General features: G+C 49.3%; 1 protein-coding gene across 1 annotated transcript; it reads left to right on the top strand.

Annotated features, from left to right (window-relative positions):
* Positions 1–5,908: 5,908 nt before the first annotated feature.
* Positions 5,909–13,513, top strand: TAS1R2 (taste 1 receptor member 2). Its single transcript, XM_075060372.1, has 4 exons — positions 5,909–7,439; positions 8,591–8,803; positions 9,851–9,971; positions 11,390–13,513. The coding sequence occupies exons 1-4, from the start codon at positions 6,756–6,758 to the stop codon at positions 12,316–12,318; spliced, it is 1,947 nt and encodes a 648-aa protein (XP_074916473.1). The 5' UTR covers positions 5,909–6,755; the 3' UTR covers positions 12,319–13,513.
* Positions 13,514–14,966: the final 1,453 nt, after the last annotated feature.

A 14,966-nucleotide genomic window follows, 5' to 3' on the forward strand; every position in this document is an offset into this window, starting at 1 on the left:
TTGGGGTGCAGGAAGGGTGCAGGAGGGAGCTCAGGGCAGGAGGTTGGGGTGCAGGAAGGATGCAGCAGGGAGCTCAGGGCAGGAGGTTCGGGGCTCAGGGCAGGGGTGCAGAGTGTAGGAGGGGGCTCAGGGCAGGAACTTGGGGTGCAGGAGGGGTTTGGTGTGCAGGTTCCGGCCCGGCACCGCTTACCTCGAGTGGCTCCGGGGTGGCAGCAGCGCGCAGCAGAGCTAAGGCAGGCTCCCTGCCTGCCCTGGCCCTGCACCGCTCCCAGAAGTAGCCAGCATGTCTGGCAGTGGCTCCTGGGGGTGGAGTGGGGCAGGCAGCTCCACCATGTGCTGTCCTCGCCTGTGGGTACCATCCCCAAAACTCCCATTGGCCGCGGTTCCCAACCAGTGGGAGCTGCCAGGGCCAGTGCCTGCAGGCGAGGGCCGTGCATGGAACCCTCCACCCTGCCCTTCTCCCAGGGGCTGCAGAGACATCGTATCAGCTGCTTTTGGGAGCGGCGCGGGGCCAAGGCAGGCAGGGAGCCTGCCTTAGCCCTGCTGCGCCATGGGGCTGGCAATCCCGTGGGCCGCAGTTTGCCCTCCCCTGTTCTAGGTGGCAGGGCCCTTCTTCCCAGCATCAGCCCCCCCACACCAAGTCTGGCCTGCAAGGCATCTTGCCTGGGGGCATCTCCCTAAGCTGGGCCCACTGCCCAGGGTCCCCCCTTGCTAGAGTGACCAGATAGCAAGTGCGAAAAATCTGGGCAGGGGATAACAGGTGCCTACATAAGACAAAGCCCTGAATATCGGGAGTGTCCTATAAAATCAAGACATCTGGTCACCCTACCCCTTGCTCTGCCTGGCTGCTCCAGCCCCACTCTGCATCAGGGCTGCTGCTGCTCTGCCTTCAAAGCAGCTGCCTGGGCTGCTCTTCTGGCCTCTGGCTCTGGTTGCTGCAGCTCTGCTCTCAGCACTGACCTGCTCCCTTGGCTACTTCTCTGGCTCTTGCTGCTGCTCTCCCTAGCTCAGGCTGCTTATCCGGTTCTCTCTGGCTCAGGCTGGCGTGGGCGTAGCTTTGCTCCCCAGCTCAGCTCAGTCTCCTGCTTTCTCCTTAGCTTGGCCCGGGCCAGGCAGTTCCAGCTCACACACGGAGGATGGGACCCCTGGCCTCCTGACTCTCTCATTAGCCTGCCTGCTTTGTCAATCAGGCTGGTCGGGAGTGTTGGCCTCTCCCCACTGCCCTTGGGGACTGCCAGTCTCAGGGTCCTGATTTCCCATCGACCCTTCCCCTTTCTTTGGTACAGGGATCTAGCCAACCAACCCCGCCACCCAACTAAATTTTAGTAAAGCCCCAACAGTCCCCTTCCACATGGGTTTGGAGTAAGGGCTTCTACTTATCAGTTGTATTACAACAGCACCCAGAAGTCACTTGGATCAGAAAACAGATAGTTTGTCCTGCAAAACATTTCAAAATATTGGGGGGAAAAAAACTGGCATGAAACTACATTTTGACATTTTCGTTTCCCCCCTCATTTTTTTCCAAAATGAAATTTTGTTAAAACTGAAATGATCTTTGGGAAAAAAATTGATTTAATCAAAATGACTTTTTCTGCTAAGAAACATCTCAGCCACTGCTCACAAGAGCGGCTTTGAAGAGCTGCGGTTGACCTGCTCAGCCATCAGTGCTCAATATCAGCCTGTGTTTAGGGTTGGATATCCTGAGCGCACACAGGGTCCTGCATCAAGCCGAGGGTCCTGCATGAAGCTTTCAACGAGACCCACCTGCTGGTGTTACAGGAGAAACCACCCCCGTCCACCAACAGCCATATTTAAAGGGATACCATCACAAATCAGCCCAAGCTTTTGAAAGTGAGTAGTGATTCTGAGTGCCCCAAATGTAGCTTTTTAAGATTCTCAAGAGGCTAGCACTCAGCACTTTCTGAAAATCAGGCCTCTTTAAACAGTGCCTCTGATTGTGATGCCCAGACTTTAAGACACCCAAAAATCACTAGTCAGTACTGTAAATGTGGACCCTAAATAAATAAATGTCATCTTCAGATCCCATGCCTGCTCTTGCGCCTCCCTGTTAATTGTTGGGGCTTTGTAAACATGTTTTCCTATTCTAAATTTTAGATATATTTCTTGAAAATAGAGGAAACTGATTACACAGGGGCAGGGAAAATGACTACACGCGCCACCGTCTTCCGACATGCAAGTCTCAACCTGTACAGATGTACAGGGAAGCGAAGAGACTTGCCCAGGCTCATACAGTAGGCCAGTGGCTAAATGAAGATCAGAACCCAGATCTCCAGGCCAGTAACCCTATCAATTAGGCTATGCTGCCTCCCACTTGATGAGGACCTGATGGATTTCTGCAGAGCACTGGCAAATGGACAGGCAGAGCAGCCCCTTAACAAACACTAGCATTACAATAATTGCCTTCTAAAAGGCATTTCCTCTTCCAAGCAAGGAGTGTCCCCTCTGATGCACAACCCTGCTGGCTTTAACTGCCCATGGCAATGCAATAGTCCATGAAAAATGTAAACACACACAAATCCTTTTGGGCTGGCCCCTGAAATGTATGTAAATAAGTCAGCAGAAATTTGTGAAAATGAGCACCAGACCCAGCAACTGGCAGAGCCTGGGCAAGAAACCGACTCTGTGTGCTCACCAACAGCTGCTTATGAAGGCACCGTAGAACCATGAGGAGTACAGGGGGGATAGCTGTGTGCGTTAGTGTCTTGCTGACCATGGCAGGCTCACAGACGCAGTATTCCGATTTCCACCTGGCGGGGGATTACCTCCTCGGAGGGCTTTTCTCGCTGCACACTGGAAATAGGAGCAGCCCCCATCTCAGTCACTCGAGGGTGCCCACGTGTCAAGCGTAAGTAGCAAACGGGTGTCGCCGGTGCTGGGGAGGGCGATGAAATAGTTTGGGGCCGCACTGCGCACAGCATTGGTTTGTTCCTGGTGAAGGGGGACAGAAGGAAGGGTTTTTGTGGCTAAGGCACCTGGCTGGGACTCATAAAGCTGGGTTCTGTTCCTCACTCTGCCGCAGACTTCCTGCGCGTGACCTGGGACAAACCATTTAAGCCAAAACTTTCACGCCTACGTGCTGGACTACAGGCACCTAAACCAGCAGCCCCCTTGTCAGAAGTGGTGAGCTCCCACAGCTCCCATAGGCTTTAATGAGAGCTAGGGGAACTCAGCCCATCAGATAAGGAAGCCATTAGGTGTCCAAAATTAACCACCCATGTCTGAAAGTGATGGCCCTCAATCTCTATTCAAATATTGTGTGTCACTGCAGATGCTTCAAATGAAACAAAACTGACCAGCTGCTTAACAGTTGAAATGGATCTCTCATGATGCTTTGCTAGTCTATTTATCTGATCATCAGGATCACTGCCTCGCTGTGCAAGCCCTTTTCCATCCCACTCCTTAAATAAATGGCTCTTGCTCATCCAAGCAGACCCATTCAGGCTAATGGGGCTGCACAGGAGGAGGATTGCTCATCATGGGCCAGTGGATAGGCTATTGGGTTGGGAGCCAGGAGACCTCAGTCCCAAGCCTGGCTTTGCCACTGACCTTCTGTGTGACCTTGGGTAAGTCACTTTGTCTCTCTCTGTCTCTGCTTCAAATCCCAGTCATGGTCTGTCTTATCTATTTAAATTGTGAGTTCCTCAGGGCAGGGTCTCTTGTGTACTGTGTGTACACTCAGTACCTAGCACAACGAACAAAGGCAGAAGGCTGGTTCATGGGAAGTCAGGAGACCAAAGTTCAATCTTCTACTCTGCCACCGATTCCCTGTGTGACCGTAGGGAAGTCACTCAGGCCTAGAGCCTCAAAAGGTTTTTAGGCATAGCAGTGAAACTGCAGCAGCATGAGTTTCAGCGGAGGCTGTACGAGCCTGCCCAGGACCCTGGGTACTTATTCAGATGGCTAGTGTAACCCACACACTTCCTGGATGTGGTGCTCCCTCCCCTCTAGTGGCACTGAGACCACTTAGAGATTAATGAGCCTCTACTGCATGAGCTAAAAAACATGTGGCTCTTAGTAAGGCTGTAGCAGACTCATTAATCTCTAAGGGTACGTCTATACTATCCGCTGGATCAGCGGATAGTAATTGATCTGCGAATCGACGCCCGTACTCCACCTCAGCAGGAGGAGTAAGCAGCATCGACGGGGGAGCCGCAGCAGTCGTGCTCCTGGGGAGCTGTGAGGACGGCCAGGTAAGTCGAACTAAGATACTTCGACTTCAGCTATGCTATTCGCGTAGCTGAAGTTGCGTATCTTAGATCGATCTCCTCCCCCCCCAGTGCAGACCAGCCCTAAGTGGTCTCGGTGCCATTAGAGGGGATAGAGCACCACACCCAGGAGCTACATCAAATCTAGCTGGGTATGCCCTACTGATGCTGCAATCATACCTCCGGTGGCAGTGTAGACATACCCTTAGCTTGCAGCCTACTCAGGTGTGCACCTTGCCCGCTGGTGATGGCCAGCATTCCCGAATCAGACACTGCTGAAGCTGTTCATCAGGACTTTTGCCCCCAGGACACATAGCACAGCTGAACTCCTAAGGGACGCTTCCTAAGGTCTTTGCTCAGGCCTGTGCAATTTCTCCTCTCACTTCCCAACTTTTACCCCGGCACATCAGGCCAAAAGCGGAGCCCTCCCCACCACCAAACTGACTTCAAGAGAAGTTTTCCCTGATGAAGGACAGGACACCAGACCAGACTGTGCTATTAAGTCACAAGTTCCATGCTGGAGGCAGTGGGGAGCCGCTCAGCCTCAGGAGGGGCATTCACAGTGCTTCCCCAGAGCTCCGCAAGATGCAGCAGGAGCACACAAGCTGTGCACTTCTTGGATGCGGGCAGCATGTACCCTCCTTTGCAGCCAGCCAGCTCCAATCAGAACACTTTTCACTTAGTCTTATGGGGTAAAATGCAAGCGCAAGGGCTGTGCATCACCCCAATGGGGCTTAAGTGGTACATTGGCCCTGTTAAGGGCTGAATTTCACTACATTGCATTTCATCCAAAGATCTCAAAGCCCTTCCCAAGCACGAATCCTTCATGATCCTCCAATGACACCCATTTTAGCAATGCGGTGGGAGGCAGGGGTAGGATGATGCCCAGAGAGGTTAAGTGCTCAAAGTCACACATTTACAAAGTCACTCTAGAAATCAGAAGTCCTGGCTTCCAGTCATGTGATCTTAACCAGAAGATAATCTTGGCCCAGATGGTGGAGAAAAATACTCTTATAATCCTGCCTTTAGTGGCAAGTATGAGACACTAGCAGAGTGTGTGTCACATCTCCCCACTGACGGCTAGACCGCTAAAGGATAACACCCTACTACACTAACTAGGGAAGTTACTCCTGTAGTTCAACTGGTAGAGGCCTGTGCTGAGGGGTTGGGGTTCAAAGCCTGATAATAACAAACTCTAACTCTTATATGGAACTTTTCATTAGTAGATCCCACAGCACTTTACAAAGTGATGTCATTATCATTATCCCCATGTTACAAATGGGAAACTGAGGGATGGAGAGGCATGACTTGGCCAAGGTCACCCAGCAGGCCAGTGGCAGAGCTTGGACAAGAATCCAGGTCCCCTGAGTCTCACTCCACTGCTCTGTCCAACAGACCACGCTGCTTCCCATAATGATGGCCCATTATGCACCTGGCTCCCATTGACTCCTATAGGAGCACTATATTCAGGGTAGAATTTAGGGTCCAATCCTGAAGCTAGTGGGAGTTATGCGTGCTCAGCACCTTACTGAGTTGGGCCCAGGGTCCTGAGACTGCAGTGCTATGCAACACTAAGCGAGAGGAGTCCTCTTTGAGCCTTGCTGCATAAGCCCAAAGGCGGACACGGTCTCTCACTGGAGGAGTTCCTGCACCCATCACTCATCGTTTTGCACTCCTCCCAGGTACAAGCTGAAGATAGCAAGCTACAGCTACCTCCGGGCCATGAGGTTCGCAGTGGAGCAGATCAACAATTCCAGTACTCTGCTGCCTGGTGTCTCCCTAGGCTATGAGATGGTTGACGTCTGTTATTTCACCAACTTCATTCACCCCATCTTGTATTTCCTCTCCAACAAGCACTCTGTGGTGCAGCTGCACAATAACTATACACACTACCAGCCCCGGGTGCTCGCTGTTATTGGCCCAGACTCTTCACAAGCAGTTGTTATAGTGGCCCAGGTATTGAGTCTTTTCCTCATGCCACAGGTAAGCTGGTGCCCATGTTAGGGCTGGACAAACCTTCCAGGGCTTGCCTCACTAATGATTTCATGAACATATCCCCCGCTCTGAAGCGAGTCAGCCCTCTGCAGCTTCAGCATACTCAAATCAACCTATGTCACATGCTCCCCATTGGGTGGCAAGCAAGAGGTATCCCATATTTTCATTGGGATAATCTGGTCCCTTTATATGTAAATCACACCAGATGTGCAGAGTGCTGCTGCTGGACGGCTCACTTGGGCACCTCCTGGCTTTCTGGAACTCAGACATGCTCCATTTCCGTAGTTAGACCAGCCCCTAATTTGTGCATTATGACAGCATTAAGTCTGCACTCCAGAGAAAGCCAATTCCTATGTCAATACACCCTGTACAAGTCCAACCACACCAAAGCTGTTATACTGGGTGTAAGTCATGTCTGTATATTCATGTTGTCCCTTCCCTGTTCCTCCCTGCCCCTAGATCTCCTACAGCGCAACCAGTAATGAGCTGAATGACCGCGAACGCTTCCCCTCCGTCTTCCGCACCATTTCCAGCATGGAGCAGCAGATTCGGGCCATGCTGCTCCTTCTGCAGGAGTTCCGGTGGAACTGGATCAACATTCTGTACAGCGACGACGATTACGGGCGGCAAAATCTGAAGCTCCTGCGGGCCAACACTACCAAGATCTGTGTGGCATTGCAGGACGTCATCCCAGTGCCCCAAAGCAGCCAGCAGCTCTCACTAGAGTTGCACGGAAAGATCAAGTCCGTTGTCAGCAACATCATCCACAGTACGGCCAAGGTGGTCATCATCCTGTCCTTGGAGCTGACGCTACAGTTCTTCTTCCAAGAAGCTGTCCGCCAGAATGTCACGGATTTGGTGTGGATTGCCACCGAAGCCTGGGCCACTGAGCCCACCCTGTACAACATCACTGACCTCTGGAGGGTGGGCACCATCCTGGGGGTGGCAGTAAAAGAATTCTCCATTCCTGGTTTTGATGACTTCAGGGTCAGCCCGGCAGAAGGAGCCAATAAGCAGGCGAGTGACCAAACTACATGCAACCAAGCGTGCGACCAGTGCCTCAGAGCTGCCCGAGACGCAGACCACAGTATGAGGGTCCAAGGGGAGCGCATAGACTTCAACGTCTACTCTTCTGTTTACATCGTGGCTCACGCTTTGCACAGGCTGCTGGGCTGCAATACCACAGGATGCCACAAGCGAATGGTTTATCCCTGGCAGGTTGGTCACATGCTTGCATTGAGAAATCCAAGCCACATTTTAAGGGCGTGGGACCACATGACTTGGGGCATTGGGAGAGTGCCAGTAGAGCCTTTTTGCTCCAGCCCATGTGGCTAGGAACAGAAAGGTGTGAATCTCTGATGACTGCTTGGTGGTTGGCATCAGATGGGTCAGATGACCCCAACCCAGTTCCTAGCAGACAACTGTCCATGTTGCAGAATAGCTTGCCCACAGTTCCATGTAGTTGTCCCAGAAGCACAGTCTCCTTGCTTAGCAGGGACAGATAGATCGCGCCTGCATCCAGCTCAATTGGTCAAATGAACTTTTGCAGAATGACAGCGGGTACTGAGTCCCAAACTCACGCTAGGGCAGAGACACAGCAGCAAAGAGTCCATCTCTATGCAGGTGTACACACCCTTACCCGAGTCTAATTTTGGGCCCCCAACCAAAAGACGGCATCTCTGTTAGAACAGTGCCCACCTCAGACAAACTCCGCACTGGGCGTGTGTGGCAGGGGTCAGCACTGACTCAGAGGAAAAGCACCACTACTGCATTTACCACGACCACTTCCTGCAGGACCTGTTGGAGCGCAGTTCTGTTCTGCAAAGTGGGTGTCAAAACGGCAACATCTTGCTCAACAGACCTGCTCCATAGTCTTCAGAGAATCAGATCCACTTCCCACAGACCAGAGCAAGGATGGAAGAATCGGCCACTCTCTCCTCTTACTCACCCACCAGTCCCGTTGTGATCAATGGGATGCAAGATACTGCTCAGTGTGAACATGGGTGGCAGGGTCTGGCCCTCAGGATTTTTAGATCTCTTGCAAAGTCAACATAGTTCCAGGGGGGCAAGCTGGCTTCTCTTCTGACTCATGCATCAGCCAGTTGTAGAATCTATAGAGATATGTAAGCCAGAAGAGCCCAGTTTGACTTTCTGATCCAAGGGTCAGTTTGCCATGCTGGGTCTTAGAAGAAAATTTCTGCTGACTGAGAGCATTTGACCTGGAATCACCAAGTAAAATACCCACGGCTGCTCCTTAGGCAGTGTCTCTTTTCAGAGCAGAACCAGACTTTCAGGAAGTGACCTCAATCTGTAACTTCAGTGCCTAGCAGTACGTGCGCATTGATCATCTTATCCTTCTCCATTTGCAGCTAGTGCCAGAGATGAAGCGCGTGAACTTCTCTCTGCTCAACAAGAGGATCAGTTTCAGAGAGAGAGGCAATACTCCAAACAGCTTCGAGATCATCCAGTGGAATTGGGACCAACCCAACAACCCCTTTCAGAAAATTGCCTCCTACAGCACAAAGAACCAGACGCTGCTGTTCACCATCCAGAACATCTCCTGGCACACCCCAAACAACACGGCAAGCTCCTTCCACCCATTATCACACATGTGGGGAAGTCCTAGAACTACATGAGCAAAACCCAAGGCAGTAGGGCTTAGTCAATAGAGTACAGAGTTAGACCTAGATTCTATTCACTACTGGCATGCTGGGTGATCTCAGCCAAGACACGTCACCTCTTTGTGCCTCAGTTTCCCCATCTGTAATACAGAGAGAATGATACTCACCTCCTTTGTCAAGTGCTTTGAACTCTTCGAATGTAAAGTGCTATATAGAAGCTAGGGATTATTGTGCCATAGTTACACACACAAATGGGACTTGAGCATGCAAATCCTATCACTTAGGCAACAAAATGACAGGCGACCAAAAAAGTGGCTAGAATGGGCTGTGTTTGCTAGACTTGTGCATAAACAAACAAGGCCTGAAAGTCTGGCCCTTGGCTTTAATATTCTAAATTGCCTCCTGCCAGAAGAATGTTCCTCCAGCTGTTTGTCTGGTACAACAGCGACATCTAGTGGCTCGTTAGGTTATTCCCAGATGAGTGCTGCCTTTGTGGCTATGTCCATCCCTGTTCTCTATTTAAAGGTGATGCAGTAGTTAGCTTGATCCTAGGAATGTTTTGCTTATGGCCGTCCCAAGAAATCAATCCCTGGTTCTCTGCTATTGGAACATGGTAAACTTGCTGTTAAAGTTATAGCAGGTATGTATAACTGATGGCTGAATCCCAAGAGCATCAGTCTAAACCCTGTTCCCTATTTAAAGGTAAAACATCTTGTTTGGCTGGCTTTATCCTAGCTGTTCCTATCTATACTGTGGCTGAATTGGAATTCAACAGTTCAGTGGTTTGAGCATTAGCCTGCTAAACCCAGGGTTGTGAGTTCAGTCCTTGAGGGGGCCATTTAGAAAACTGAGGTTAAAAAAAAACCTGGGGATTTGTTCCCCTTTGAGTAGAGGGCTGGACCATATGACCTGCTGAGGTTCTATTACAGAACATTTACAAGTTCTTCCAGCTCACCTGGAAGTTGCTATGAGATCATCATTGTTTTCCTCCAATTCCCTTTTTCCCAGGTCCCCATTTCAGTCTGTTCCCAGCAGTGTGAGTACGGACAGCGGAGGAAGCCTTTAAATGTTCGCAGCTGCTGTTTTGAGTGTATCGACTGTGAAAAAGGGACTTTTCTCAACAACAACGGTAAGGAAAATGCAACGTACAAGCCTAAACGCACCTAGTTTTCATATCAATCCGACAGTGCTTGTTCCCAGCAGAAGGTCTATACTTAAGTTACTGGGCTCTAGATAGGGGTAGCTGAGTGAGACTCTCTGCCTGCGCTATCCAGGAGGTCAGACTAGATTATCTAAAGGTCCCATCTAGTCCTAGAGTCTAGGAAAGGAATGAATCTCTTACCCAGAAGAGTTGGTTTCAGTTCCTGGCCTTGCCACATTTCCGGTGTGCCCTTGGGCAAGTCACTTAGTTTTCTCTGGGAGTCAGTCCCATATCTATAATATTGGATAATAAATCCTTCCTTTGTCGTCTTCTTTGGGATTGTAAACTCTTTTGGGCAGGCACTGCCTCTCACTGCGTGTTTTTACACTAGCTGGCACAATGGAGCCCCAGTCTCAGCTGAGATGCTCCATTACTGTAATAATAATCCCCGCAAGGCCATGCTTTCTCTCACTGATTCAGATTCTCTGTGCGTGGTGTGTGGGTGTAGGGAGTGGGCGCTGGCATGGAGGTAGAGGTGTAGTCAGAAAAGGGGATGAAGAGTCAGAAGACCTGACTTCCATTGTCACTTCTAACAGTGATTCACTATTTGACAGTAGGCAAGTTACATGGCCTCGCTGTGGCTAAGTTTTTCATAATACCCTACCTTAAAAGGGAACTGTGAAGCTTAAATTAATGTTTGCAATGTCATGCGAGATCTTCAGATAGAAGACTTTAGGTGTTATTTATATCTTAAATTTGCATAGCACCGTCTGTCCTGAAGGATTCCAAGAAGCTTGACAAACTATGTACTTTGAGGAACCGTGGCCACTGTTGAAGTGCCGTCACCTCTAGGGTGGAACACAATAGGGTAACGGTGCACAATGAAACTACTCCACCAGGAAGGAAAAAGGAACACTGACTCCAATATCAAGTTTAGGGGGAATTTTGGGATATAGAATGCAATTACCCAGATTGGAATTTAGCCAAGACACTAGGGTTAAAATCCCAACACTTGCAGAGAAAAACAGACCAAAACAAACCCATGGGATCACTAAGGACCGTAAGTGGCTTTAACTCTCATTTGAATGACTTCACCTCCAACAGCACAGTGTACCCCTAAGACCAAGCTTACGGCTCTGGTTCACATATTAGTCAGAAAGAAGAGTTTTAGCAACAGTACAACCACCACTACTTTGGGGTTCTCATGGAGGTCTCCCAATCCAGAATTGACCAACTCTGACCCTGCTTAGCTAGTGAGAGCTGACAAGACAGCGGCCTGAGCTAGTATGGGTGCAAAACCTTTAGCATCACTCCCATCAGTTATGCTCTTACTAGACATATTGACTATTTACCGACAAGACACCCTTTGGTAGGGTCTTTCAGAAACACCACATTTTGTTTTGCAGACCTGTACAACTGCCAGCCTTGTCCAGCTGACCAGTGGTCCAGTGCCAGAAGTCAAAAGTGCTACCCAAGGCTTGTGAAATATCTGGAATGGCAAGAAGGCACTGCAGTGGTGTTGCTGCTATTCTCGGTGCTGGGCCTTGTAGCCACTGTAGTCATATCTGTCATATTTGCCATTCATTCGCACACACCCGTGGTGAAATCTGCAGGAGGCAGGATGTGCTTCCTCATGCTGGTGTCTCTGATCATCGGTTTCATCAACGTCCCCATGTACATAGGGATCCCAACAGAGTTCAAATGCATGTGCCGGCAAATAGTGTACAGCTTCTGCTTCACCGTGTGCATCTCCTGCATCACCGTCAGGTCCTTCCAGATCATCAGCATTTTCAAGATGGCTGCCCGGCTGCCCAAAGCCTACAGCTACTGGATGAAATACAACGGCCAGTACATTTTTATAACCGTAATTTTAGCTCTGAAAGTCACCATCATTGTGACCAACGTTATCATCCACCCTCCTACTCCAGTTCTGTTAGTGCTGGAGGACAACCCCTCTATAGCAGAGCTGCAATGCAACAAGAGCTACAAGTTGGCCTTGCTAATGAACAACAGCCTAGACACATTTCTCTCTATTCTGTGTTTCTATTTTTCCTACATAGGCAAGGAGCTTCCCAAGAACTACAACGAAGCCAAGTACATCACGCTGTGCATGACCTGCTATGCTGTTTCCGAGATTGCCATTTTCCTGGTCATGTCTGTGTACAGAGGGGTGCTGGTGACCATCTGCGATGCCTTGGGCGTGGTAATCAATTTGCTTGGGGTCTCCATGGGTTACTTTGGTCCCAAGTGTTATCTGATATTTTTCCATCCAGAACGCAACACGGCTGCTTACTTCCAAAGTGTCATCCAGAGCTACACTATGAGACAGGACTAACCAGGTACCTTGTCTTTGTATGGAGACAGTCCCCATAGTGAAAGAAGACCCAATTCCAACCTGTCTGTGTTGGAGGAGAGTCTTTATCTCCTCAAGAAGTGCATCAATGCTTTGTAGATTGTACAACTGTATGAATCTTGCAAATTTCCCTCCTACCCCCTCAAACGAGGCAACACGTACAACAGCTAGGGTTGGCCGGAAAACAAGAGTTCTACTTCACAAAACAACTCGAGGTTTTGACGTTTGTTTTTTTTTGCATCAGAACAGGAACTAGACCAGTCAAAGTCTTCTGCAAAAAGAGAGTAAGTGACTCACTCCGGACTAGCCAACAGCCCAGGAGTGAGGGCACTCACATGGGATCTGGGTACAAGGTGTGTGTCCCTGCTCTGAATCAAAGCCTCATTCCCATATCCCAGCTGAATGCCCTCACCATCAGGCTATGATGTCAAGTCTCTGTCAGTCTCTCCAGTTGTAGCGGTTCCAATTTTGTATAAATAATTAAATATTCATTGGGCCAGATACAAAGAAACTGACTCTATAGCCCAGTCATGATGCCGCCCTACCGAATATAGGACCTAAATTCCATCCTGGACCAGAGAAACCTTCCCAATGGAACTTCCATCCAAAGCAATACGTTTCCACAAGAGTTTTGCTTTGGCTGAACTGGCCCTTCCCGACAAAGTTGTCATGAAGTTCACCCAGGTCAAGACATTAAGGCCTAGCATTTCCAGAAGTGGCTAGTAATTCTGGGTGCCCCAGTTAGAGGTCTGTGGGGCCTTGTGTTCAAAGCTGCTGAGCACCTTCAGTTACCATTGAGTCCACGGACTTGTGGGTTCTCAGCATCCCTAAAATAAACTGAGCCCCCAAACACTGAACTGAGCACCGAAACTCAGTGTCCGTTAGTGAAAATTTTGCCTTGAACAACCAAAGCTGGATAGCCGTATCCATATTTTGAGTTAGTTTCTTCTAGCTGATGTGCATTGCTACATGACCCTATGCAACTAGACAAGATACTATTAGCTTGGAGCTGGCATAAAAAGCTTTTGAAAGCAGCCTGGCAAAATGTAGGATTAGCAGCTAATTCAAACCAACAAATATGGCTGGAACTTAATGGACTTCCTTGTTCCAGGTGCACGAACCTGATGCTGTTACATTTTTCTGTTTGTTCCTCTACTATAATAAAGGTTTTAAATCTGACTTGATTTGCTCTGATAATGTTAAGATTTCGCTGAAGGGCTAAAGGTTCCAGATTTAGGATTATGATGGCTTTAAAGCTCCTATCTGAGATTGGAGTACCGTTGTGTTAGGCACTGTAAAGTCATAGTAAGAGACAGTCCCTCACCAACAATCTAAATAGGCAAGACAAGCAGTAGGAGAAACTGAGTCACGGAAAGGGGAAGTGACTTGCCTAAGGTCACCCAGCAGACCAGTGGCCCAGATCTCCTAATTCGCAGCTTGATGTTCTACCCACTAAACCACACTGCCTCTCCTCGTACAACCCTGCAATCTCAGGCTGCAAGAGAGAGGAGCACACATCACAAATAACCCGGATTCTGGACTGAATCATGGTCCTGTGCTCTCAGAGTTCACAGACTGACAGGAGTTGGAGTTGCTGGGTCTCAGCACCTCTCAGGACTAGCCCCTGGGGAAAAAATATGCTTTCCAGCCCAGTTCCCAGACCAAAGCGGTTCGGATCAGTACCCCAAAGCTAATCCAAACAGCATCTCTGAACCTTCTGAGTTCAGGCCATCAGCTCATTTAAATCTCATTAAGGGATCTGACTTGCATCCCTCCCCCAGGCTGCTCAGAAGCCAGGCAACTCTGAGCACTCAGCTGCTGCCTTTGACTCATGCCTTTTATGACTTAAGGCCAAAGTGTCAAGTGGATTTTTAGCCTTAACTCTGAATTTCATGGCTTTTGTGACTTTAAATTAGGCCCTTAATGCTATTTAAAAAGTTCTCTTTTTGAAGCTGATAAATGCTACTGCATGTGTTTGGGAAGGTGGGGCGATGGGAAAGAGGGATGGGAATTTCCAATGTTCTGATCAGACAATTGAGATGTTCTCCTGCCTGCTCAGATGCTTCTAACATTCTGCCCAAGATGGGGGAACAGAAATTCTTATACCCCAGGGAAGGGGAGGGTGCAAGGGAAGGAAAGCAAGGGCTAGTGGTGCTGCTTTACATAACCCCAATGTAAAACACACACAAAATAAAGAGGAAACAGGTTAAGGGCAACTCCTTTGCTCATGTGCAGTGCCACACCTGTATGAAGCAACAGCAGCCACCAGCCTTCCACCAACCTAGGTACTTACATATGTCCCCACTCCGCTCTCCGTCACCTTTGCATCAGAGCACCCTTAATTGCTCATCCTCACTGCTGCATATCTAAGACCTGCTGCTGCCGCCTGGTGATTTTAGGAAGGGGCATTCAGCCCAGCTCTCCCACTCTCCAGGAAAATGGGAAGTGGCAGATTTTTCCATACGATAATGTACAGATCCATCTGCTTTCGGTTAGCAGCTCTGACTGAGGCTAATTGGCAGATCAAACCATGTGATGTACCATGTTAGATAAGTAGTTATAAGAACCCAGATTGAGTATGACACTTCTTGGATGGATCCCAAAGTCATTCCTCCCCCTCCCACCTCCGC

The sequence above is a fragment of the Chelonoidis abingdonii genome, chromosome 23, assembly GCF_003597395.2.
Source record: "Chelonoidis abingdonii isolate Lonesome George chromosome 23, CheloAbing_2.0, whole genome shotgun sequence".
Lineage (NCBI taxonomy): Eukaryota > Metazoa > Chordata > Testudines > Testudinidae > Chelonoidis > Chelonoidis abingdonii.